At 39.3% G+C, this 19,654-nt stretch overlaps 1 protein-coding gene across 1 annotated transcript; it reads left to right on the top strand.

Moving 5' to 3' along the window:
• The first annotated feature begins 14,986 nt into the window (after positions 1-14,986).
• LOC113947413 (interferon alpha-inducible protein 27-like protein 2B) lies at positions 14,987-18,961 on the top strand. Its single transcript, XM_027643945.1, has 3 exons — positions 14,987-15,248; positions 18,040-18,186; positions 18,783-18,961. Exons 1-3 carry the CDS (start codon positions 15,101-15,103, stop codon positions 18,809-18,811), a joined length of 324 nt encoding a protein of 107 aa, XP_027499746.1. The 5' UTR covers positions 14,987-15,100; the 3' UTR covers positions 18,812-18,961.
• Positions 18,962-19,654: the final 693 nt, after the last annotated feature.

Raw genomic sequence — 19,654 nt, 5'->3', positions numbered from 1 at the left:
TACTAGGTGTGAGCAAAGGAAGGCAAGGAGAGAGGTGATTGGGCTTTAGAGTTTCTTTGCTTACCAATACGGTGGGCTGGAAAGTGCAGAGAGGGAGTTTTCCTTCCTCAGTTTACATTTAATATCTCTAGTCAATCAGATAGGCCAGAAACAAATAATAAGCATAATTTTTATACACTACTTTTCAGATTATAAAAAGAAATCAGAAAATTTCAGGATTAAGCCAGCCTGCTACTGCTGCTTTTTTTCCTTTCCCCTCCCCCTTCACTACTATTTTTTACAATTTTACACAATATAAAAAATTTATAGATTTTAATATTTACATGGAGTCTATAAAAACCTCATGCTACATTATCATATTGCTAAACTTTATTATTTTTTATTACGGCTTTATTATTCTCTCTCATAGATGAAATGGCTCATATTTTATTTTGAATTGTAATTTATTATACAGTTAATATCACAGGGGTATTTTTAATGAAACAATAACTGTAGAATACTGAAAAAATATAGCATTATGAAAGGGGTATATTCAATAGCATGAATGTTAACACAAATAGTAGGGAAGGAAATAGACATTTTAATTATAGTTACCTTATCTCCTTTTGAGCTGAAAGTAGAACGTGTGACCCAAAAAGAAATGAATTAGAGGTTAGTCTCTATTGATTTATGGATATGCAGTTCTTTGGTGCCGATTATTTTATGCCCAAGATTAAATGAGTTGACTCCAGGTTTTTGCACTGTTAGTCATATGATAAGAACAACAAGTTTGACCTCATGAACTCTGGGACAGATCTATTAACATTACAGTATCTTTATGACTCCAATTCCTGTGCACTGAAAGACAGAAAAAATATAATGCCTGAGGAAATAGAACTCATTTGGAGTTGTTTTACATGAAGACAGGGAGCAAAATTTGCTAACTTTAAGAACCCTTGTGTAAGATAATCCATCTCTGGGAAATTGGTCTTCAAACAACCTACTCTACAACTACAGGTACACACCATATTTTGACTTAATGAACTTTTCCCTCACAATTATGCACAGAATTCTTGCACTGTATAGCAAGTTTTGTAAAAGACAAAAATTTTGTCTGATTTACTCTTTTTAATCTTCATCCTGGCCTAGGATTAGCCCTGTAAACAAACCTACAGCTGATCCTGACCATCCCCTCCTCTAGGAACACAGGACAAGAGGACAGAGAACTATTGAAGCATAAAATCTAGCAGGAATGTGCCCTTCATTGTCACCCGTCTTATAGCACTTGCCACATGAGGCAGACTGTTTACCTCCTTCATCCCCTTCTTAAACTCCTTTTCTTAGAAAAGTGAAAGCCAAGAAGCCTCACATGGCAAAGGGCAGCTTGACAGGACCTAGTGATTGCAGTTTGGCAGGACAATTGACCCTCCACCAAGGTGACAGAGATCCAAGCAGAGTTCCTACCAGAGCAGTGCAGGCAGTACAGCTGCTGAATGAAGATACCTGATGTTCTAGTGGGGGCTCAGCAGTGGTCAGGGAGAATGAAACCATCTTCAGCGCTAATGAAGGAAATGACATTCAAAGAGGTCGTGGAGAAATCCAGCACCATCTCCATCCCCAGATAGCTTAGTTTACCTCCAGTCAAACCTTTCTCTTACCTCTCACCACCTGTCTGGATCCAGTCAGGATAGAGCTAAACTGCCAGGGAGCAGCAAGGACTGTTTGGTCACTAAGGACAGGGAGCCAAGATCCGTGTGCCATGAGGTGGGGATCCCACAGTATTCAGGCAAGGTGAGCAGGGCAGGCCTAGAGATGTGTGAATTACTGAGCATAGCTTTTGCCCAGCTGTGAACTTACCAGAAAGGAAACCAGAAAGTAGCCTTTGCTCCAGGCAAATTGCTATATCAACTGGGTGAATGAACTGGTCATGTAGCTGTTGGTTTTATTGGCTTAATAAAAACAATATGGATATACGCACAGCTCAGACCAATATGGAGTATAAAATACAAACAATGAAAGTGATGGTCCAAATACAGTAATTTTTTAGCAAGTCCGTCAATAATTGGTAATTAGGAGCTGGAAAATCTATTAGATAACACAAATAATACTAGACATAGGCATCTCCTTTCAGATTCTGCTGAAAACAGAATATAAATCTGATCTGATCTCTGATCCGTATTAGGACCTCTTCTGTTCTTAGGCAGAACCTCTCTATCTCTAAGTATACCAAACCATGGAAAAATGAAACAAGGAAGCAGCCACAGAACACACAAAGAGTGCTTGAAGGACATGAAAATAGACGACTCCCTTCCTGAAACTGTTCCTGTCTCACGAAAAATGTATACATTGTCATAAAAAACAATATTCTAAGAGAATTCTACTGAGAGGGGATGTTCCATTCACCCAGTGCCAGTGTGTGATTTAATAATACTTAAAGGAGTATTTATTAAATGGTTTATTTATTATTTAATAAATAGTGCTTTATCACCTATTCCATCAGCATCTAATTTTCTGCATAGAAGTATTCTTCTAACACTTTAGTTGGAACTGAGGACAAGAAATTGGCACTTTTAAATTAATATACCAATTTGTGATTTACTGTGAATAAAGTGAATAGTATTGCAAAACATCGTTTATGAATTTTTGATGACTAAAGCTATATGAAAGTTCATGATAGGTGAGAGGGTAAAATTCCCTATCTTGCATTCCTCTTATATCTCATAAATAATCTGGGATGCTCAAGTTTCAAGCACTTGTATATACACAAACCCACTGTGGAGATCTGACCTTTTGAGTGCAGAGACCCGGTCCAGGTTGTCCTCCATAGGGATAGAAATGCTGACATAAGTTTACCTTCTGCCTATATATTCTTAAAGGGAAGTCAGTTCCTAGAACTTCGAGGTTATGGGGTTGTTAGTGAGACTACATTTCTAGAGGCTGAAGCAGATATTAATTAGAGTTGAATTTGAAGTGTTCTCTGCAGTGAGCCGTTAACATAGTCGTCTAACCCTACAGCTCTAACAAACTTCTATATTTGACAAGGAGAAGAGATTTTTATTATGTACCTGTTTAAAATCAGGAAAAACACACTCTGACTCATACAGGTGAAAAGGTTCTCCAACATATAAATGAAAAAAACTATCAACTATGGTCATCTCAAAGATGAGGAATAATAGAGGTGGAATTATTAAAGATTAATAGGCAGCAGTCCAGAAGGATTAGAAAACATACATCAATCCGATAGGAACGAAGAAACATTAACATTCCTTCCTTTAAGATACAAAGAAACTGGCACCTATGTTTGTAGAAGCTTCCTTGATTTTTATTTGATTCCAAGAATGGGTATTTTCCCAAAAAGTAAATTAAATCAAAAATCTATAGTTGAGCAAAGGAGAGAGTTTTGTCTACTCCAGACCTTGCAGTTTCCACAAAATGATTCATTATTCTCTCAATCCTTATAAAAGGTCAAGAGAAAGTGAATCCTGAGACCATTTTACACTGAAGAGCAACAAATTTCAAAGAAAGATCCATTTTGAAGCAGATCCACTGATCACAAAGCAATCACAAAAACATTAAAATAAATACCTAATAAAAAGGATTAGGAAGACATGCAAAGGCCTTTGTGCCAGGACACTCTTTGCCAGGATCTTCTTCAAACTGAGACTCAGGAGAAACCAAGACTTCCACAGGCAATCCTAACAAAGGTAGGATTTTCATCAAGAAATGTGCTTTTGTCTGGCGAAGGTGGCTTCCTCCTTGAAACAGTCTCTTAAAAGGCATTTTTCTCAATCAGACATAAAATAGGTCTTAACCACTGATTAAGGTGGTTACTGATTTCTTAAGGGACTAATTTGGAGTAAAAACATCGATATATATAAGAAATTACACATAATTTTCTTCACAGTAATATGAATCAGAATCTATATACATGTGTGTACATATATTTGGGTTATTTTAATGAACTGGAGGACAGCACAGCCTCTTCAACCTAAATTCCGAGTAGATAAATATATTCTGATTTAGGAAAATATTTAATAGCAGATCTTCTTGTGAACTCAGCTGATGCAGTAATATTCTTCCTATCTTCATCTAGAAGCTGATGTATCATCACTCACAGCCACACTTCAAGTCCAGAGTCTCACTGTGGTAAGTAGTGGCTATATTGGCATTGATACCTTGTGCTTGCTATCTCTCATGTTCTCTCCCCACCCCATGCAACACAGTTACTGTTTGCTTTTATCAGGCTTCATTTCCTCAATCTCTCTATCTCTGTATCAAGAGGCACCTTCTTATTACAAAATACTCAGGAATCTGTTCTCCCCATCTCAGTTTCATCCTAGAATGGCCTGCATGGTCACCATGTGCCAGAAGAAAGGAGCAGAAACTGCTGTCTGTTGTGATTAATGCTTCCTGTAATTGTATGTGGCATTGAGATGCTATTCTCTTATAAGCATGTGAAAGCCCTGCAGAAGAGTGAAAGAAAGATTAAATCTACAATACACTGGGTTCCATGAGACCTCTTCCAACTACGATGGTATAAATGTGAAAAAAAAGAGCCCTGGTGCTCAGTACATAGTCACTGCAGTATTGCAGCTGCTTGGATGGGAGCTCGTTTGGATAATAAGCAGATGATAAACAGGCAGGAAGATCAACTCCTTTTATAACTTAATTCAAATCTCCTCTCTCTTGCCTGCAGGATTCATCTAGTTTTCAGCTCTCTCCTTTAGAACCCTTTTATATCAGATTCTCTCACCCAGGCAAAGAACAAGGTCATTTACAATGGCAATAGAAAATTGATTAGAACAAATAACAAAGGCTGTAGCTTCAGCAAGTTAAAAAAACTTCTAGAGGGCTAAACAGACAAAACTAAGGCAGGATCTGAGTCTGATAGACTCCCACAGTGGATTTCAAGACAAGCACTTCCTTTTAATCGGGCTCTACATTATTCCTCCACCATAGTGATTCTAGGCTCAAAGTTCACCTTAGAACTGTGCTGTTAAAAATTGATACACAAAAAGCCAAGCAATTGATTCTTAAAGTGCTTGCAAAATGACAGGCTACACCACACTCACTCCAAGCCTTTACAAGGTGAGCAAAATAGCTAAGTTTACATTTGAAGCTCTCACTTCCCCCGAATATTCAAAGTACACATAATACTGGTATTGGTCTTGATGAACAGGAACAGGAAGGATAAAACCATTTTTTTCCAATTTGCGATGTTGTTTGTATTCCCTCTGTAACAGGGAGCTACTGCTAATTCTTTGCAAAGAGTATTTCAACCCCTACAGAGGAAAAGAGCACGAGAAATGGATGGAGGTGGGCCTACAGCCAGAAAGTTATCCATAGACTTTCAGACAACATCTCATTTAAGCTGATGAAACTCACTTTCACATGAGTTGTGACATAACCATGGCAGGAACTGACAAGTGTCAAAATCTTGTGGAACAAATAAGATTTCGAGTCCTATTCCTCTGTACCAAAGAAGAGCCAGCAAATACTACACATTTATTCAGCTTTTTCCCATGACACTAACTCTTCTCAGCTGCTTCATTGGCACTCTGTAAGCATGTCCAATTCTCTCTTTCACTTAGAATAGCTGCTATTTAAACTGAATTTTTCATGGCTTTCCCATGGAGACACCTTCCTAAATATCACTCTGCTGTGGGGAATAAAGAGTTACTCTATGCTCTGTCATCAGGACTGGGTTTTCTGTGCAGATTCTTGAGCCCAAGAAGCAACGTCAATGTTCTCATGCCACTGTCTTAATAGAACGAACTGACAAGTGTGGACCTGAGCACAAAAGGAAGATACTGACAAGAAACAGATAAATTTAGGTATCACTAGGTCAGGGTGTCCATATGCCAATGGGGAAATTTCCAGCTTCTTTCCCCTCACAGTCACATACTAAGCATACTCTGTTGGATACTGTGATCTCTTGCAACTAAACAGGACCTACAGCCTACTTTTTTCCAGAATAGTGTCTACCCAGTGCTGATGCATAGAGATAAACCATGCCACAGGATGACTTCCCAGTAGCCCCTCTCATCATCATATGATGCAGGCACGAAGAGAAGGCAAGTGCAGTAGATGGGCCTATACTACATAAGGAGAAGAGGTGAGAGGGGTTTACTCTTGAAATTTTGGCACACCCCCAGCTACTTTACAGTACAGACAGGGCCTGGGACCATAAAAGCCCTGAGATGTGGGCAGCACAGGCTCAGACCAGTCTGCTCACTCATCCAAGTAACAAAACACACAGATGATCTGTCTAGGACAGAATGATCCATCTAGGACAGCTCAACCAACCTTCAGTAAATAGTTTATCCAGTGTTTTATCTACAGCTACCACAAGCAAGAGAAATCTCTTCATTAGTTATTGTTAGTGCCTTGTGATTTGACATTTAATTTAAGTCTTCCACTGTGTCTTGCCCAGCAGCTTTAGCATTATAGATAGGGAAGCACTTTCTTTCCCATTTAAGAACTAGCCACAAGGATTTAGATCTGCTTGATGAACCTTTCTGTAAGGCTTGCCTTATATTGTCATAAATGGGTGATGTTCAGAAGCTTACAGACAGCTTTTTTTTCTTTGTAATGAGGAAAGCTACCTAATTGCTGCAGCCACTCTTGCTTCAAGGCATTTGTCCATGGGCAGACATGTTTCCTTAAATACTGTAGAGATGAGGAAGCTTTTTCTTTTGTTTACAATTGCAAACTTCTTTACCAACAGTTTTTTTTTTCTTTTTTTCCAAAATTTTATTTTCTTTCTGTTACAAAAGCTTCCACAGCACTTGGGATACCAGGCATTTTGATACAAAGAGCAGTCAGATTAGCCACAGACAACATGCCCTTGGCAAATCCATGCTGAATAGTGATGATTGCTTTCTCACCTTTCACATGCTTAGTTATGGATGATGAGCTCCATGATCTTTACATAGAGGGCTTTCACTTCGTGCTTTTCTCACTTACTTCTCACGTACTTCACCCTTACTCATGCTGCTTCATCCTTTACAATATCTCAGATTCTGCATTACATTTATTTGTAGCAATGACAGTAAGTAAACTCACCAGCTCCAATTAGATGGCATTCACTCTTCAGCATAAAGGTGTAAGTCACGTAAACGTGTAGCCTGCATTCTCCAGCCAGGAAAGATTTGGATTAATACCAAATCCAAACATCCTTCAGATGCAAAAATTTTCCAAGAAACATTGAAACAGCCTGCTAAGGTCTAGAAGAGTCTAAAAGAAGCAGCCAATCTTACTGCTCTTCTAAGGAAACCTCTCAGTCCTTTTAAGCATGCCTGGAACCTATCCATGCATCTTGCAGAACTGAGAAGTAAATCAGGCCATCTGCTCTTCAGGCCCCATTGCCCACGTAATAGATTGGCCACTTTGTCAATAATTGTTTTTCAAAGCACACGTAAAAGCATTTCCAGCACTTATGCTTTCATAGGTACTCACTTGAATTAGCATTTGAAACCTCTTTGTCTATATTAAATGCCTATACTATGCTTATTAACATAATGCCTGAGTAGCATAATATATGTGGCCTGGCAATAGGAAAATACAAGCAAGAAGTCCATATATTTTAAGTTCTCTGTGCTCACCTTTCATCTTCTGACAAGATTTGCACTTTCATTTCTGAAAACAGGACTTGGACCCTGCAATGCCGACCAGACTCACACGGTTAGAGTGCAATCCTGGGATGCAGAAGCTGCAGCACAGGAGATGAGGAGGACAGCTGACAACTCACATAGCTGATACCATCACTGAATTCATGTCTTCTGTCTCAGACTATAGATTGTAGGCATCACAGCCTCCTTTTCTGCCAGCTGCTCCTGTGTAGAACTGAACCTACCAGGCCTGCCCTAGGAGCATCTGCTGGATCAGGTTCCCTGGCTGATGGAGCAGCTGCCCTGAGGGATATAAGCCATTCTGAACTGCTCAGCACTTACCCTGGAGCACATATCATGTTTATCCTGAACTAGAAAAGGTTCCCATACTTATATATACATACTTAATGTTTGTATATTTTGCATTTTGAAATGGCTTTATTAAGGCAGCAATTGTGATTACGTTTGAATAGCACTGGGAACTCGGTATTGTTAACAATAGCACTTTGGCCATTAATTCTAATTCTTTACTTCTTATTTTTGTTTTCACCACATTTCTTCCAGAAAAAGAAATCATTTCATATTCCTCTAAAGGGAGAGGTATAACCTATTAGTGGCTTATATACTTAATCTATTGTCTTCATGAACCTGCTGCCTAGATTCCAGAAAGACTTACAATTTTCCCTCACATCTATACATCTTGTAAACTGTGTGAACTGATTGACACTTTCGTTTCCCACAGTCTAGAATAGTCTGTATTCCTGTATTGTGAGGTTTTGTTAATATAACTGTACATAGGAAGACTGTAAACTCAAGATCAAATGGAACTCTAACTCAGTAGATGACACAGTTTTGTCACTTATGTATGCATTTCATTTTACAGATAATATATAAGGGAACAATTTGTCTTTATCTTTACCTCTATTTTCAGGCTCCAAAAATCAAAGACCCTGCTACTGACTTATTTGTCAGCTGAACTAACTTTCCATGTTTTGATAAATAAGACTTTTAAACCTAAGGAAAGGATCCTTCAGTGCAGGCTTGTGTTAAATGTCTTTGGGACAACAAAATCACTTCACTAAGAACACAGGCATAGGCTATTCCATGACACCTTTCAAGTACCACTGTCTCTACAGCAGAAACTAACAGCCCTGAGAATAATGCCTAGGCTTCCATTTCAGTCTGCCAGAGACATGTGGCAGCTCAGGATAGGAAATCAAAGAATCAGTGGGAAGCCCAATGTAATAATGAAGACTTCCATGAAGACAAAGAACAAATGGGAACATGACTCCGTTGAGTGGTACTTCTACTCCTGGTTCCTATGGTACCACTCTTGAAGGGCTGAGTCCTGATCTGGGTGAATCCTCTGAGCCTAAGCATTCAAGGCATTCCCACTTCTGCAGAGTCTATTTTGAGCAGGGTCTCTTTTGGTATGTTTGGAGTATGGAGTAGAGTCCTAGCATAAGCTACAACATCAAGACTGACTGTGCTCACTGATATAATATTAAAGTCAAAAGCAGAGGTGACAGTGTGGGGTGGGATCCAGCTGGGGAGATTGCTGAGGAGTACAGACTAGAATTTGGATGTGCAAAGTGGACATCTGGTAAGATTTTTGCCACCTAAATCCATTTAAGCTCTAAACTTAATCTTCTCAGTCTACTTATTCAAAGTCTTTGTGTCTCAATTTTTAGCTGGAAAATCCATGGAATTTCAGCTGATATTATGAGTATTCAGTGCATATAGATATTGCACGTCTATAGTTCTCTTTTTAATAGCACTAAAAATTAAAGCATCCAAAACTGAAATTTATTTCCCCAAAAATCATCAGAGAAACTTTGTTATTTGTTTAATCTGTAATGTCTTGCTTTTGATGTCTTGCTTTTGACAGATGAAAATTATGAAAAAAATCCAAATGAGATACACTTAGCCTAACACTGAAAAAGGCTGAAAAATTAAACAAATTATATGACTTACCTGTAAATTCCTTTCTGACTTTGGTTATAATATTTCTGGGTTAATTACTTACCATTCTTATTCTGGCTCTAGTAAGTTTCACTAGTAGAAAGACTGGCAAGTTAAAGGAAGTGATTTTTCCCCCTGTTACACACTAATGAGTTCTCATCTTTACCTTTGAAGGACAGATAACGACCCTGCAATAACTAATATATATTATAAAAAGAGCTCTAGAAGTCCTTGAGAAGCATTATTATTTATTTCTGAGGAAAAGTGATTCATTATATGATTAGAGATAAATTTTTTAGGTATCAGAGAAGTATGCCCACAAGCCTCTGATTTTCTAAGCCATCTATTTTCTAAAATATCTATTTCTAAGCTATAGGTAGCTTTTTAGCTATCTATGTCCTAACAGTAAGGTTTTAGCTGTGCTTTTTGGATTTGAAGTAATGAGGGATTTGAAGAAGATGGACAATCTCCTCTGAGGTTGCACAGATAAAGGGTGACAACAGACATAATTTGAAGAATTCTGACTAGACATACATGGTGTAAGGGTAGTCAAGTAATGGACCAAGTCCCACAGAGAAGATGCAGAGTCTCCATCTGTGGAGATACTTAGAACTCAACCAAATGTGTCTATGAGCAAGTAACAGGGTAAGTCCTTGGATGGACTGGATGATCTCCAGACCTTCCCTCCAACCCAAATTTTTGTATGATCCTATGATTGTGACTACATAAGACCTCTTTCACATTCACATGAATCATGTGATGCCACTGTGTGAGGTCATATCAGTCCCTTGATATCATAATATCACTCTTGTGGGGTTCATTTCTGTTCTTATTTTATACTATGTCAACCCTCACAGAGATTGAAAATTTTTAAATCACTACAATGTGTGTGCATGACCATGATCATACGTTAAATGCTATTTCTTTTACTGTTTTTTCGGGAGACCTTAGCTTTTACGTTTTGCTAACAAGGTTCCTATTTTTTCACAGCAAATGTGGCTTTACAACTAATGAAAATGGTGCCACCTGTATTATAGGGAGTTTTTCCATTTTTGGCTTATCTAGGTGGCCTCTTATTCAAGTGGAGTTACTTTGGAAGTGTCTTGGAATATGTATATCAGTTATAGGCGGCTTGTATGCATTTCTTCTTGGGTGAAATGGAAAATTTAATTATACGAAAAAAATGCAAATTGCTGCCAACTGTGTTAACTGTGAGAGAGTTGCATTATCTTCTAACATAAATTGTCAGTGAATTGAAGAAAAGACGTTTTGGAAGCTGATCTGATTACTGTCAGGGAAAGTGCTCAAACTCAATTGTTGGCAAATGTCCAGTACCCATCACTGAACGATCATCACCTCATCATTCAGTCTTCTCAACTGACATGCAAAACAACATCCAAATATTCATTGCACATCTGTGCTGGACAGATTATGCATTAGCAATTCAAATGAATTCAATGTACAGGCAGTTTCTGTAAAGGCGTCTGTTTGGGTGAGATGCCTTGTTGTCTGGGATGGATAATAAGGCAACTCTGTCTAATCTTGGAGAACAATCAACCCATCTTGAGAAGGTGACTGACTAAGTATGCTCTTGCCCTGACAGCACTAGAACAATGGCCCCATAATGCACTTGACTCAGCTGGTAATAAAATCTACTTTTGATTAGCAGCCATGGCTTGTGTCAATCACTGCATGATGTACCATTGTCCTCTGGTCCTGAACACAGTTTATTTACAGAGAAACAAAAGCTTTTTGGTTATGGCTGCTGCCCAGAGATTGCAAAATAGATTGAGCTGTCAGCCTCACACACTAGATGAAGATTAATGAGTTGTGCAGACAATAAATATGAAGCAATGACCATAAATATGCTAATAGGTATTATCCATATACACTATAATTGCTACAAAAATTAAAAAATAGTGTAAACCAAATAGGTCAGAGGGTGACAGATAGATAATCTTGGATGCTGAAGATCTTTGGTTCAGTCAGATTCTCTACAGGTTTATTTCCTTCAATTAGACCCTTCAAAAGAGTAATTGTTTAAAAGCTGTTTGAATAATCTCTTTTGAAACAGAGGTTTATGGGAAAATGTTTATGAAAAAGTGACTTCAATGGACATATTATTGGAATGAAAAAGGTGGCTACCAAAAGGAGAGATTAATGTCTGTGATCAGCTGGGCTTCACTATAAGGTAAATATCTCTTAATAGCACGCTAGTGGGAACTGCAAGGAAAACATTCTGAAGAGACACAGCAGTTTATATCCACACACGCAAGTAATCAAGGTCATTCCAAGCAAAATATAGAAGAGTTGACTGCACATTTGGTTGCATTGGTTTGCTAAGTGTTTGCAACTTAGAAGACTTTTTCCTAAAATTGAAGGTTCCCCATAGCTCAAATTTTTAGAGCATTTCCAATCAAGTCTCTGTTTTTCCAAATCATTTCAAAGAGCACACAGTCTAGATTTTTTACACCTAAGGATTTCATTTGAACCCGAAACTCAGAGAGTTAAACATCAAACTGTATTAGCTACCTATTTAAGTGCCTCAGCACCTAAGGCTACTGAAATTGCAGTGATACTGAAAATAAAGACAGTCCTACTCTTGGTATTCATAGCTTTAGCTGTCTGTTCTCTCAGGCTTAGAAAGGCCACTGAATGCTTTTCAGGTCAGCTCACAGCACCAATCTACTCTCCTCATATTTTTACCTTCTGGAATGGGGAAGCTAGCTTACCCAGATACTCTCCCATGTTTAATTTACCGTTATAATGTCAGGCTTGGTGAAACACATTAGTTGTTTACTCTTTCCTTCCATACTTTAACTAGAAGTTGCATCAGTTTGGCTCTTAAATTACCACTGCTTGGATTTTTGGCAAACAGTCCACAAGCCTTACTGCTTCTGTACCAGTCTCTTGCGAACACAGCTGAACGTCAACTGTGCTTGCCTAATATCTTGGAAGTTTCCCTTTCTAATTAAAAATGTCAGTATAACAACGAAAAAAAAAAGAAAAAAAAAGAAAAAGAAAAAAGATAGGGGATCATTTAGATAAATATTTCACATAAAGCTGGCAGGTGAAAGGAGAAGCACATCTTTCTGAATTGGTAGAGAGAGAGGACTCCTGGAAGCTTCAGGCTCAAGGACAGTGTTCTTATTCCCTGTCCCACTTCAGCAGTGACAGTGGGTCTTTTTAAATTGGAGGCTGTGATGTTCATGGCACATGTTGACAGGGCACAGCAAGATACTGTCCCACCAAGGGAGGTGAGCCCAGCTGATTCAGAGATGATAAGCAGGTTGAACTAAGAGTCCAAATCATCAGACAAGTTTGTAAAGACAGCTCCAAGGTCAAGCCAGAAACATGAATCAAAAATTCGTGTTCAGGTCTGGTGATAGTAGCCATGGTCAGTAGTGACTGCTGGGCAAGTCTATCCTTGCTAACCAGGCACGTCCAAGGTCAAGCCATGAAAGTAGGCTTGTAGCTCAGCCTGGATCAATGAAGTATGGCTGTGATGGAGCTGCAGACAAGTGCACTGACAGCATTGTTCAGGCAGGGACTGAAGACCCAGAGGAGGCTGACCACAGCTGTTAAGACCTAGTGGCAGACTCAACCCTGACACAGGTGCAAGAGATTGACACTGTTTTCATTCATTTTCGTACAAGAAATTGTCCTTAGTCTTCATAATAAGCTGAAAACAAGTAAAAAGCAAACACCTTCCAGGTCAGAATTTCTTCATAATTTATATCTGCTGTGCCACTACAGTAAGAGCAGGGAGGTAAGCAGAACTCAGCTTAGCACTTAGCACTGTATCATCTGTGCCTGCTCACATGTGCCTCATCCAACTCACTGGAACCACATGGGAGATTTAAGAGCCACCTTCTTCCTGACCAGTACCTTCCTTCTCCTTATTACACTGAATTTCTTCATCTTGTTTTCATGAGACTACTAGTAATTTCTTCTTTCCCTGCTTATTTACTGATGTCTCCAACAATCTGAATTGCCTCGAGGCACTTTGCTTGCAATAAAATTTGCAAGTTTTAATTATTTTTATTTAAACAACTTTGTGTGTATCCATTATGAATTGTGGTTTTGGACTGAATTAAATGTTGTCTGCAGCTTGTGAAGCTTTCATTTCCCATGGATTTGCCAGACTTTACTATCACTTCCTAATGGGCTTTTTCGAAAATTAAATAAATCATATCAACAAGGCACCAAAATATTTTACCAGTTTTAAAGAAAGGATCTGTAGCAATATGCGGCATTTTTGGTTTTATTGTGACTTTGAAGAAGGCCTATAGCATTCATTGTCCTATTCTTACATGGAATTTTACCTGCATTTAAGCCTCAACTTCAGCTATTTTATAGCATTAAGTAATTAAAACTTATAAATGAGGGACTTGAGAAATTATTGGGTTAGAGATGCATCATAATCACGGAAGACCTCATGCAAGCAGATTAGAAAACAAACAAACAAAAACCCCATTAAAATTGAAGGATACTAACATTCATAAATTAAAGAAAAATTGAATGAAAGAAAAGTGTTAAAAGAGCACTGCTGCTCAGGGGTATGTGGGTTATCCTATTGCTCAAATAAATAGCACAGGGAAGAAGAGAGGAAAGGACTTTGTATACTTTGTTCTATAACCCACCATGTACAAGATATAGATACTATACTACCATGAAACGCTATAGTTTTATTCTGTATATTTCCACTTAGAGAACCATTCCTGTGGTAGTGTGACCTAATCAGATATTCCTCTTTACCTAAAGGAGGAGGTCTATGGATTTTTAATGAGCCTTATTTAAACTACTGGCTAAAAAAAGCTGCGATAAAGGAGTGTGTGCCATTTGCAAAGGCCTGTTCATTAAAGATGGAGGCTCTGCTTTAACAGGATTTGTATGGGGAAGAACAAAACATCTGTGTCAATCTGCTCATATGATACAAGGTCCTTTCACAGTTCCTTCCACATAGCAATTAATTCCAATCACCCATTGTTATCCGGGTTCTGGTTTCCAGCTCTCTGTAAAAACAGTAGTTTTTAGGGGTAGCTGTACCACAGCTGAACTCTGGGTGCCATAACCAACTCGAGCTGCAGTTTCTGCATGCTGCCACTTTGCTGCCTTTTTGTCTCTTGACTTTACTCAGAGTTGTATGAATTCTTAAAACAAGGGGCTGTCTTCCACATGTGCAATTCTGTGCAATAGGGTGCAATGCAAAAGGATGAAGAAACAAAGTTTTCAGCCACATCAGTTGCTCAGCAATGATTCATGCACTACTAGTTTCCTTTAGTATCATTTCCTCAGAGGAAATTAGTTGGTTTGCCTAAATTTCAACCTGGCAACAGCAATAAAAAGGTCTATTCATAAAGTTCAGTTTCGTTTCCTGGCTGAGTTTCAGTTTTGTTTCTCGACTGAGTTTCAGTTTCTATTCTTCCTGATCACTGCAGCAGTTTCATTTCTTCACTGTTAGCTAGATAGTGTATAAAAAGACTGGCTTTGCAGTGAGCACTGAGCTTTGCAGTGCTTCACTGGACTTTCACCACCAGACAGCAAAAATGTCTGACAAGAATGTCCGCAACGCTGGTTTCACTCCTTCTGGGATCTCACAAGGATCGCTTGCTTCATCAATGATGTCCCATGAAGCGAAAGCATCTGGAGGAGGTGTGCATTCTGGAGGCCCCACTTCTACTCTCCAGGAAATGGGTATGAGAAATTCAGTGTGTGTGTGTGTGGTTTTGTGGTTCAGTGCGTAGGATCAAACAATTTTTTTCTCCTTGAAAATAAACTTGCCAAATAATCTCTTCTCTCCTACATTCCTGCATTGCACTGGAGATATAGGATTCCTATATTTAACTGTGGGTTATGAGTGTGATGTTATTAAGGGTGTTTTGGACAGTGTTTATTTGAAGTTTGTGCTCTCTCTTCATTCTACCAGGAATCATCAATAATATGGAGAGTCATGGTAGCAATAAGCAATGACACACTTATGCAAGAACATGATCTGTGTACCTATATTTCATATAAATTATCAGATTTTCCTTGCTCTTTAATCCTACACATCCTTACAGGGAGAACTCGTAAAACCTTATGCAAATGCTATAGCAGAGGGAAATTAGCTGCAGTCAAAGAGTTGAATTCATGAAGGGAGTGTATATGCATCCTTGACAGCACGTATCTAAGTACTAAAATAAGTCATAGCTGCCTTTCATATCAGCTAATTCTGCAGGTGTTTGCTGTTCTGTTGCTGGTACAGAGCAGTCCCTGACCAGAAGACTCTTAGCAGCTTGGCACTTGTTTAACCCCATATCCAGTGGGATTCATGCACAAGGTGTTCTCCCTGCTAGACCTGCCTTTGTGAGCTGATTCAGCAGGCATCCTCAAAACAGGCATGACTCCACAGAGAAGAATGCCCCATGCAATTCTGCTTTACCCAGCAGCACAGTAATTAACTCTCTGATCTTGGATAAAGGCTTCAAAACTCTTTCTGCCTTAGGAGTCTTGGACCCACATGTCCCATGTGTCAGAAGTATGCCAACTAGCAGACATTATAAATGGGATTCTCTGCCATATTGGTCAGCCATTGGTACTTTCCATAATAAGTTATGGAAAGTACCAATCTCCTGAAGGATGAAGTTAAACATGACTGCTCCTGGCATAAAATTGGTGGTTGGGCAAATGAGCTGGTCAGGGTCCAGATTTGGGGCATCTTTTAATGGTAAAAAATGTGATACACTTGATTGAGGGGAAATAAGTTGGGGGTTTTTTGTTTGGTTTTTTGTTTTTTCTTTAAGATATGATTTCCACTGCTACCAATATTATTCATAGCATGAGGCCTCCTAGACAGTGAGGGAATAAGTGATATAAGGGTCATTTAGAGACACACTGTGCATGACTCCCACCGGGTGGGGGGCTGGCTCTCTGGCTGGAATTTCTTCTGTGCAACAATCTTCTTTTTCTTAAATATGTTATCACAGAGGCATTACTATTACTCCTAATTGGCTCGGCCTTGGCCAGCAGCAGGAAGTCTGTCCTGGAGTCAGCTGACATTGGCTCCATGGAACAGGGGAAGCTTCTAGCAGCCTCCTACAGTAGCCACCCCTGTAGCCCCCCCAGTACCAAAACCCAGCCACAGAAACTCACTACAGCAGGAGAGCTGCTCTCAGGCACCATGCTTCCTTAGCAGCAGAAATCCTGGTATGGGGAGACAGTTACTCACTCTAGTCCAGTTACTCTAGTCATATGCTGGAGTCAGCTGCACAAGCTTTCCTTCTGTTACAGATAAGGGTGGTACACCAGTTCTCAGCACACTCATAACCAGTAGCAAACACTTCAGTGGTCATGCCTTATAGAGAATGTGAAGTTGTTGTTTCTAAACTAAAAGACTGAAGACTTGATAATAGAGAAAAGCAGAGTAAACATTTAACCATGCCTAGTTTTTTTCTTGCAACGTCTGTATTAACCACGGACTTTTATGAAAACCACCATTTTGGTGAAGAGAAATCTGCATGACTCAATGAAACCTTAACTATGCCAACAGGAGATACTCCAAAAGAGCTTTTATCCATGTGGAAAATGCTAGCTCTGTAACATTGCCAAGACAGGTGTGAGCTTTGGCTCCCTGCAGCAGGAGAGCTTGCCACACATTCTTTGCCTGATTGAGAGCTAAAAGGGCCTGATTTCATTTCCGCAGGTGCTCACTGAAATCTCTCCAAACACATCTTCTTAACCTTTTCATTTAGACTGTAACCCTTCCTCCCCCCAGAACAAACATGCTCGAAGGAGCGGCTGATTCTTCAGCAGGGCATGAGTATTGTTCAGTATCACTTTACAGAAGATGTTATAACAAGCTCATCACCAAAATATTTGAGCATCCTCCAGGAACGCTTTAAGCATTATCACTAACATTTGTCATCACTAATACTTTACACCTTTCCCAGGAGAAGATGAGTTTGCAATGGAATATTTTGCTTGGGGCTTATTTCTACTGAGATGAAAAATATGCATATAATTTGGCCACTGGCTACTACAGCTTGTGGTGTTTGAATTTTACAGGTATCTATTACAGGTTTATGCTAGTGAAAGTGAAGTGAAAGGAACGTCTGTCACCTGCAAAAGTAAGTCGTGAGGTCTGCGACAATCCTTAGTTTCTGTAGGAGTTTGTTCCACAGTCCTCAGGCAGCTCCTCAGAAAAGTGCAGTTTCAGCAGAGGCAAACTGTTCTAAAACTGTTTTAGAGATCCAGGTTTATCAGAAACAATCTGTGTAAGAGTCGTGGATTTTCTTTGTGTTCTGGGAGCATCCACAGAAGCACTGAGAATGTCCTTTGCCAAGGTGGCAGCTAAAATGCAGTATACTGACAGAACAAGTCAAGTAACGAGCAGTCACCTTGTCTTTCGATATGTTTGGTAACCTTAAATTTTTCTAAAATATAGTACTTTATTCTGTAAGGTTCCTTCCTTTTTTTGTCAGTAACAACTCCTTTGTAACTGTTTTAGGTGCCAGAGGTACAACCCATTCGTCAGGTTTTACCAGCAGTGGGATCTCTAGTGGATCCCTGGCCTCCAACAAGATGTCCCAGGAGGCCAGATCTCATGGAGGTGGAATTCCCAGAGGCGGTACAACTTCCACTGTCCAGTCCATCTGTAAGTGAGAGTCTTCCTGAGAAAGATGAATTAACAAATGACTTCTGAGAAGCCAGTAGTACTTCCACTGAAGTGTACATTTACTAGATGAAGGGATGTAAATAAGAGAAGTGGCTGCTTTGCAGCTGAAGCAACATTTCTCCTGTTTGTTGCTTTAAAGTTGGTGGGAAGATGAAACTGAGGAATTAATGGAAATAACTATGCCACAAAGTTGCAAAGGTATGAGTGGACAGCAGAGACAGAAATCTGAAACACCCAGTGACAGAAAAAAAGCCCAAAATTCTCCTCATCACCCTGCCAGGTTGATGCAACCCATACCTAGATCAAACAAACCGAGGTATGAGGGATCCTAGTCTATATGTGAATGCATCAGTAAAGACGCCAATTGTGGTAGTAGGAATATATAGGGCTACAAAGAGAATTGGAGACAGGATTGAAGTTCTTAATTTCAAAAAAGCGTCTTTCTAAGCATAACACAGACCCTTGATTTCTGAACAGGGAACATTTTTAACCAATGCTTATATAGTCTGAATGTTTCCCTGTACTGCAACATTGCTCTAAATTGTTCTCACATGTTTCTCTGTATTTCTCCTCAGCAATGGGTGGAAAAGGAGGAAGACGCTGAATTGAAGAAAAACATCAGTCCAGAAATAAGCTCCCCAAGCTGTTCATTCTTTACCAACAGCTTTGACAACTTCTCCTCTTCTTTTCTCTCCTCATGACATAAAAGGCAAAGCCTCTTCCATGTGCACAAATAAAGTTTATGTTAAAGTGATGGATTCTTGCATTAAATTAGTGGGGACAGACATGAGGGGCAGTTCCTTCCTTGATTAAGCATCCTCTGAAGCACAGGCACATACAAAGACAAGCCAATGGAAGCTAAGGTACTTTGGACTGCAAGGCTGTCTTAGGAAAATCCTGCTTTTAGCAACACTAGAGTCTCCCAATACAAGTAGCTTGCTTTGTTTATTTTACAAAAAGTCATCACAGTGCAAAAGTCACCCTGTTGTGAGAAAGAAGTATGGAGACACTTGTAAGGGACATCCAGCAGTTCCATTTAGATCTACTTCTAACAAGCTATCAAATTCTACTTAATAAAAACTACACATAAGCAAATGAGAACAGGTCCCAAGAAATTTCATAACTCAGAGATGCGGTTCATATTGGTATCCCGCTAGTGTTTCTAAGGTCCCTTTCCCAACAATTTCAAGTGTTTGTTTGTTTGCTGAGAGGTCTCATCTTCGTCCCATTCAGACTGAAACTAGTCCTATAAACTTCCAATACCTGATAACAGACAGGGAAGAGACCTCCTTTTCTCTGTCACTCTTGGGGCTTTTTCCTGTTCCCCACGCCTGACTCCTTTCTTTCATATGTACTTGTACAATGATGTTTCCCCAAATACAAATAACATTGTCTGTTACCTACACAAATTCCCATATACATACTACCCCACACTTCCATATTCCTT

The sequence above is a fragment of the Corapipo altera genome, unplaced genomic scaffold (assembly GCF_003945725.1).
Source record: "Corapipo altera isolate COAL_440 unplaced genomic scaffold, ASM394572v1 24b, whole genome shotgun sequence".
Lineage (NCBI taxonomy): Eukaryota > Metazoa > Chordata > Aves > Passeriformes > Pipridae > Corapipo > Corapipo altera.
The sequence above is the reverse complement of the archived record's forward strand: the minus strand, read 5'-3'. Positions and strand labels throughout refer to the sequence as shown.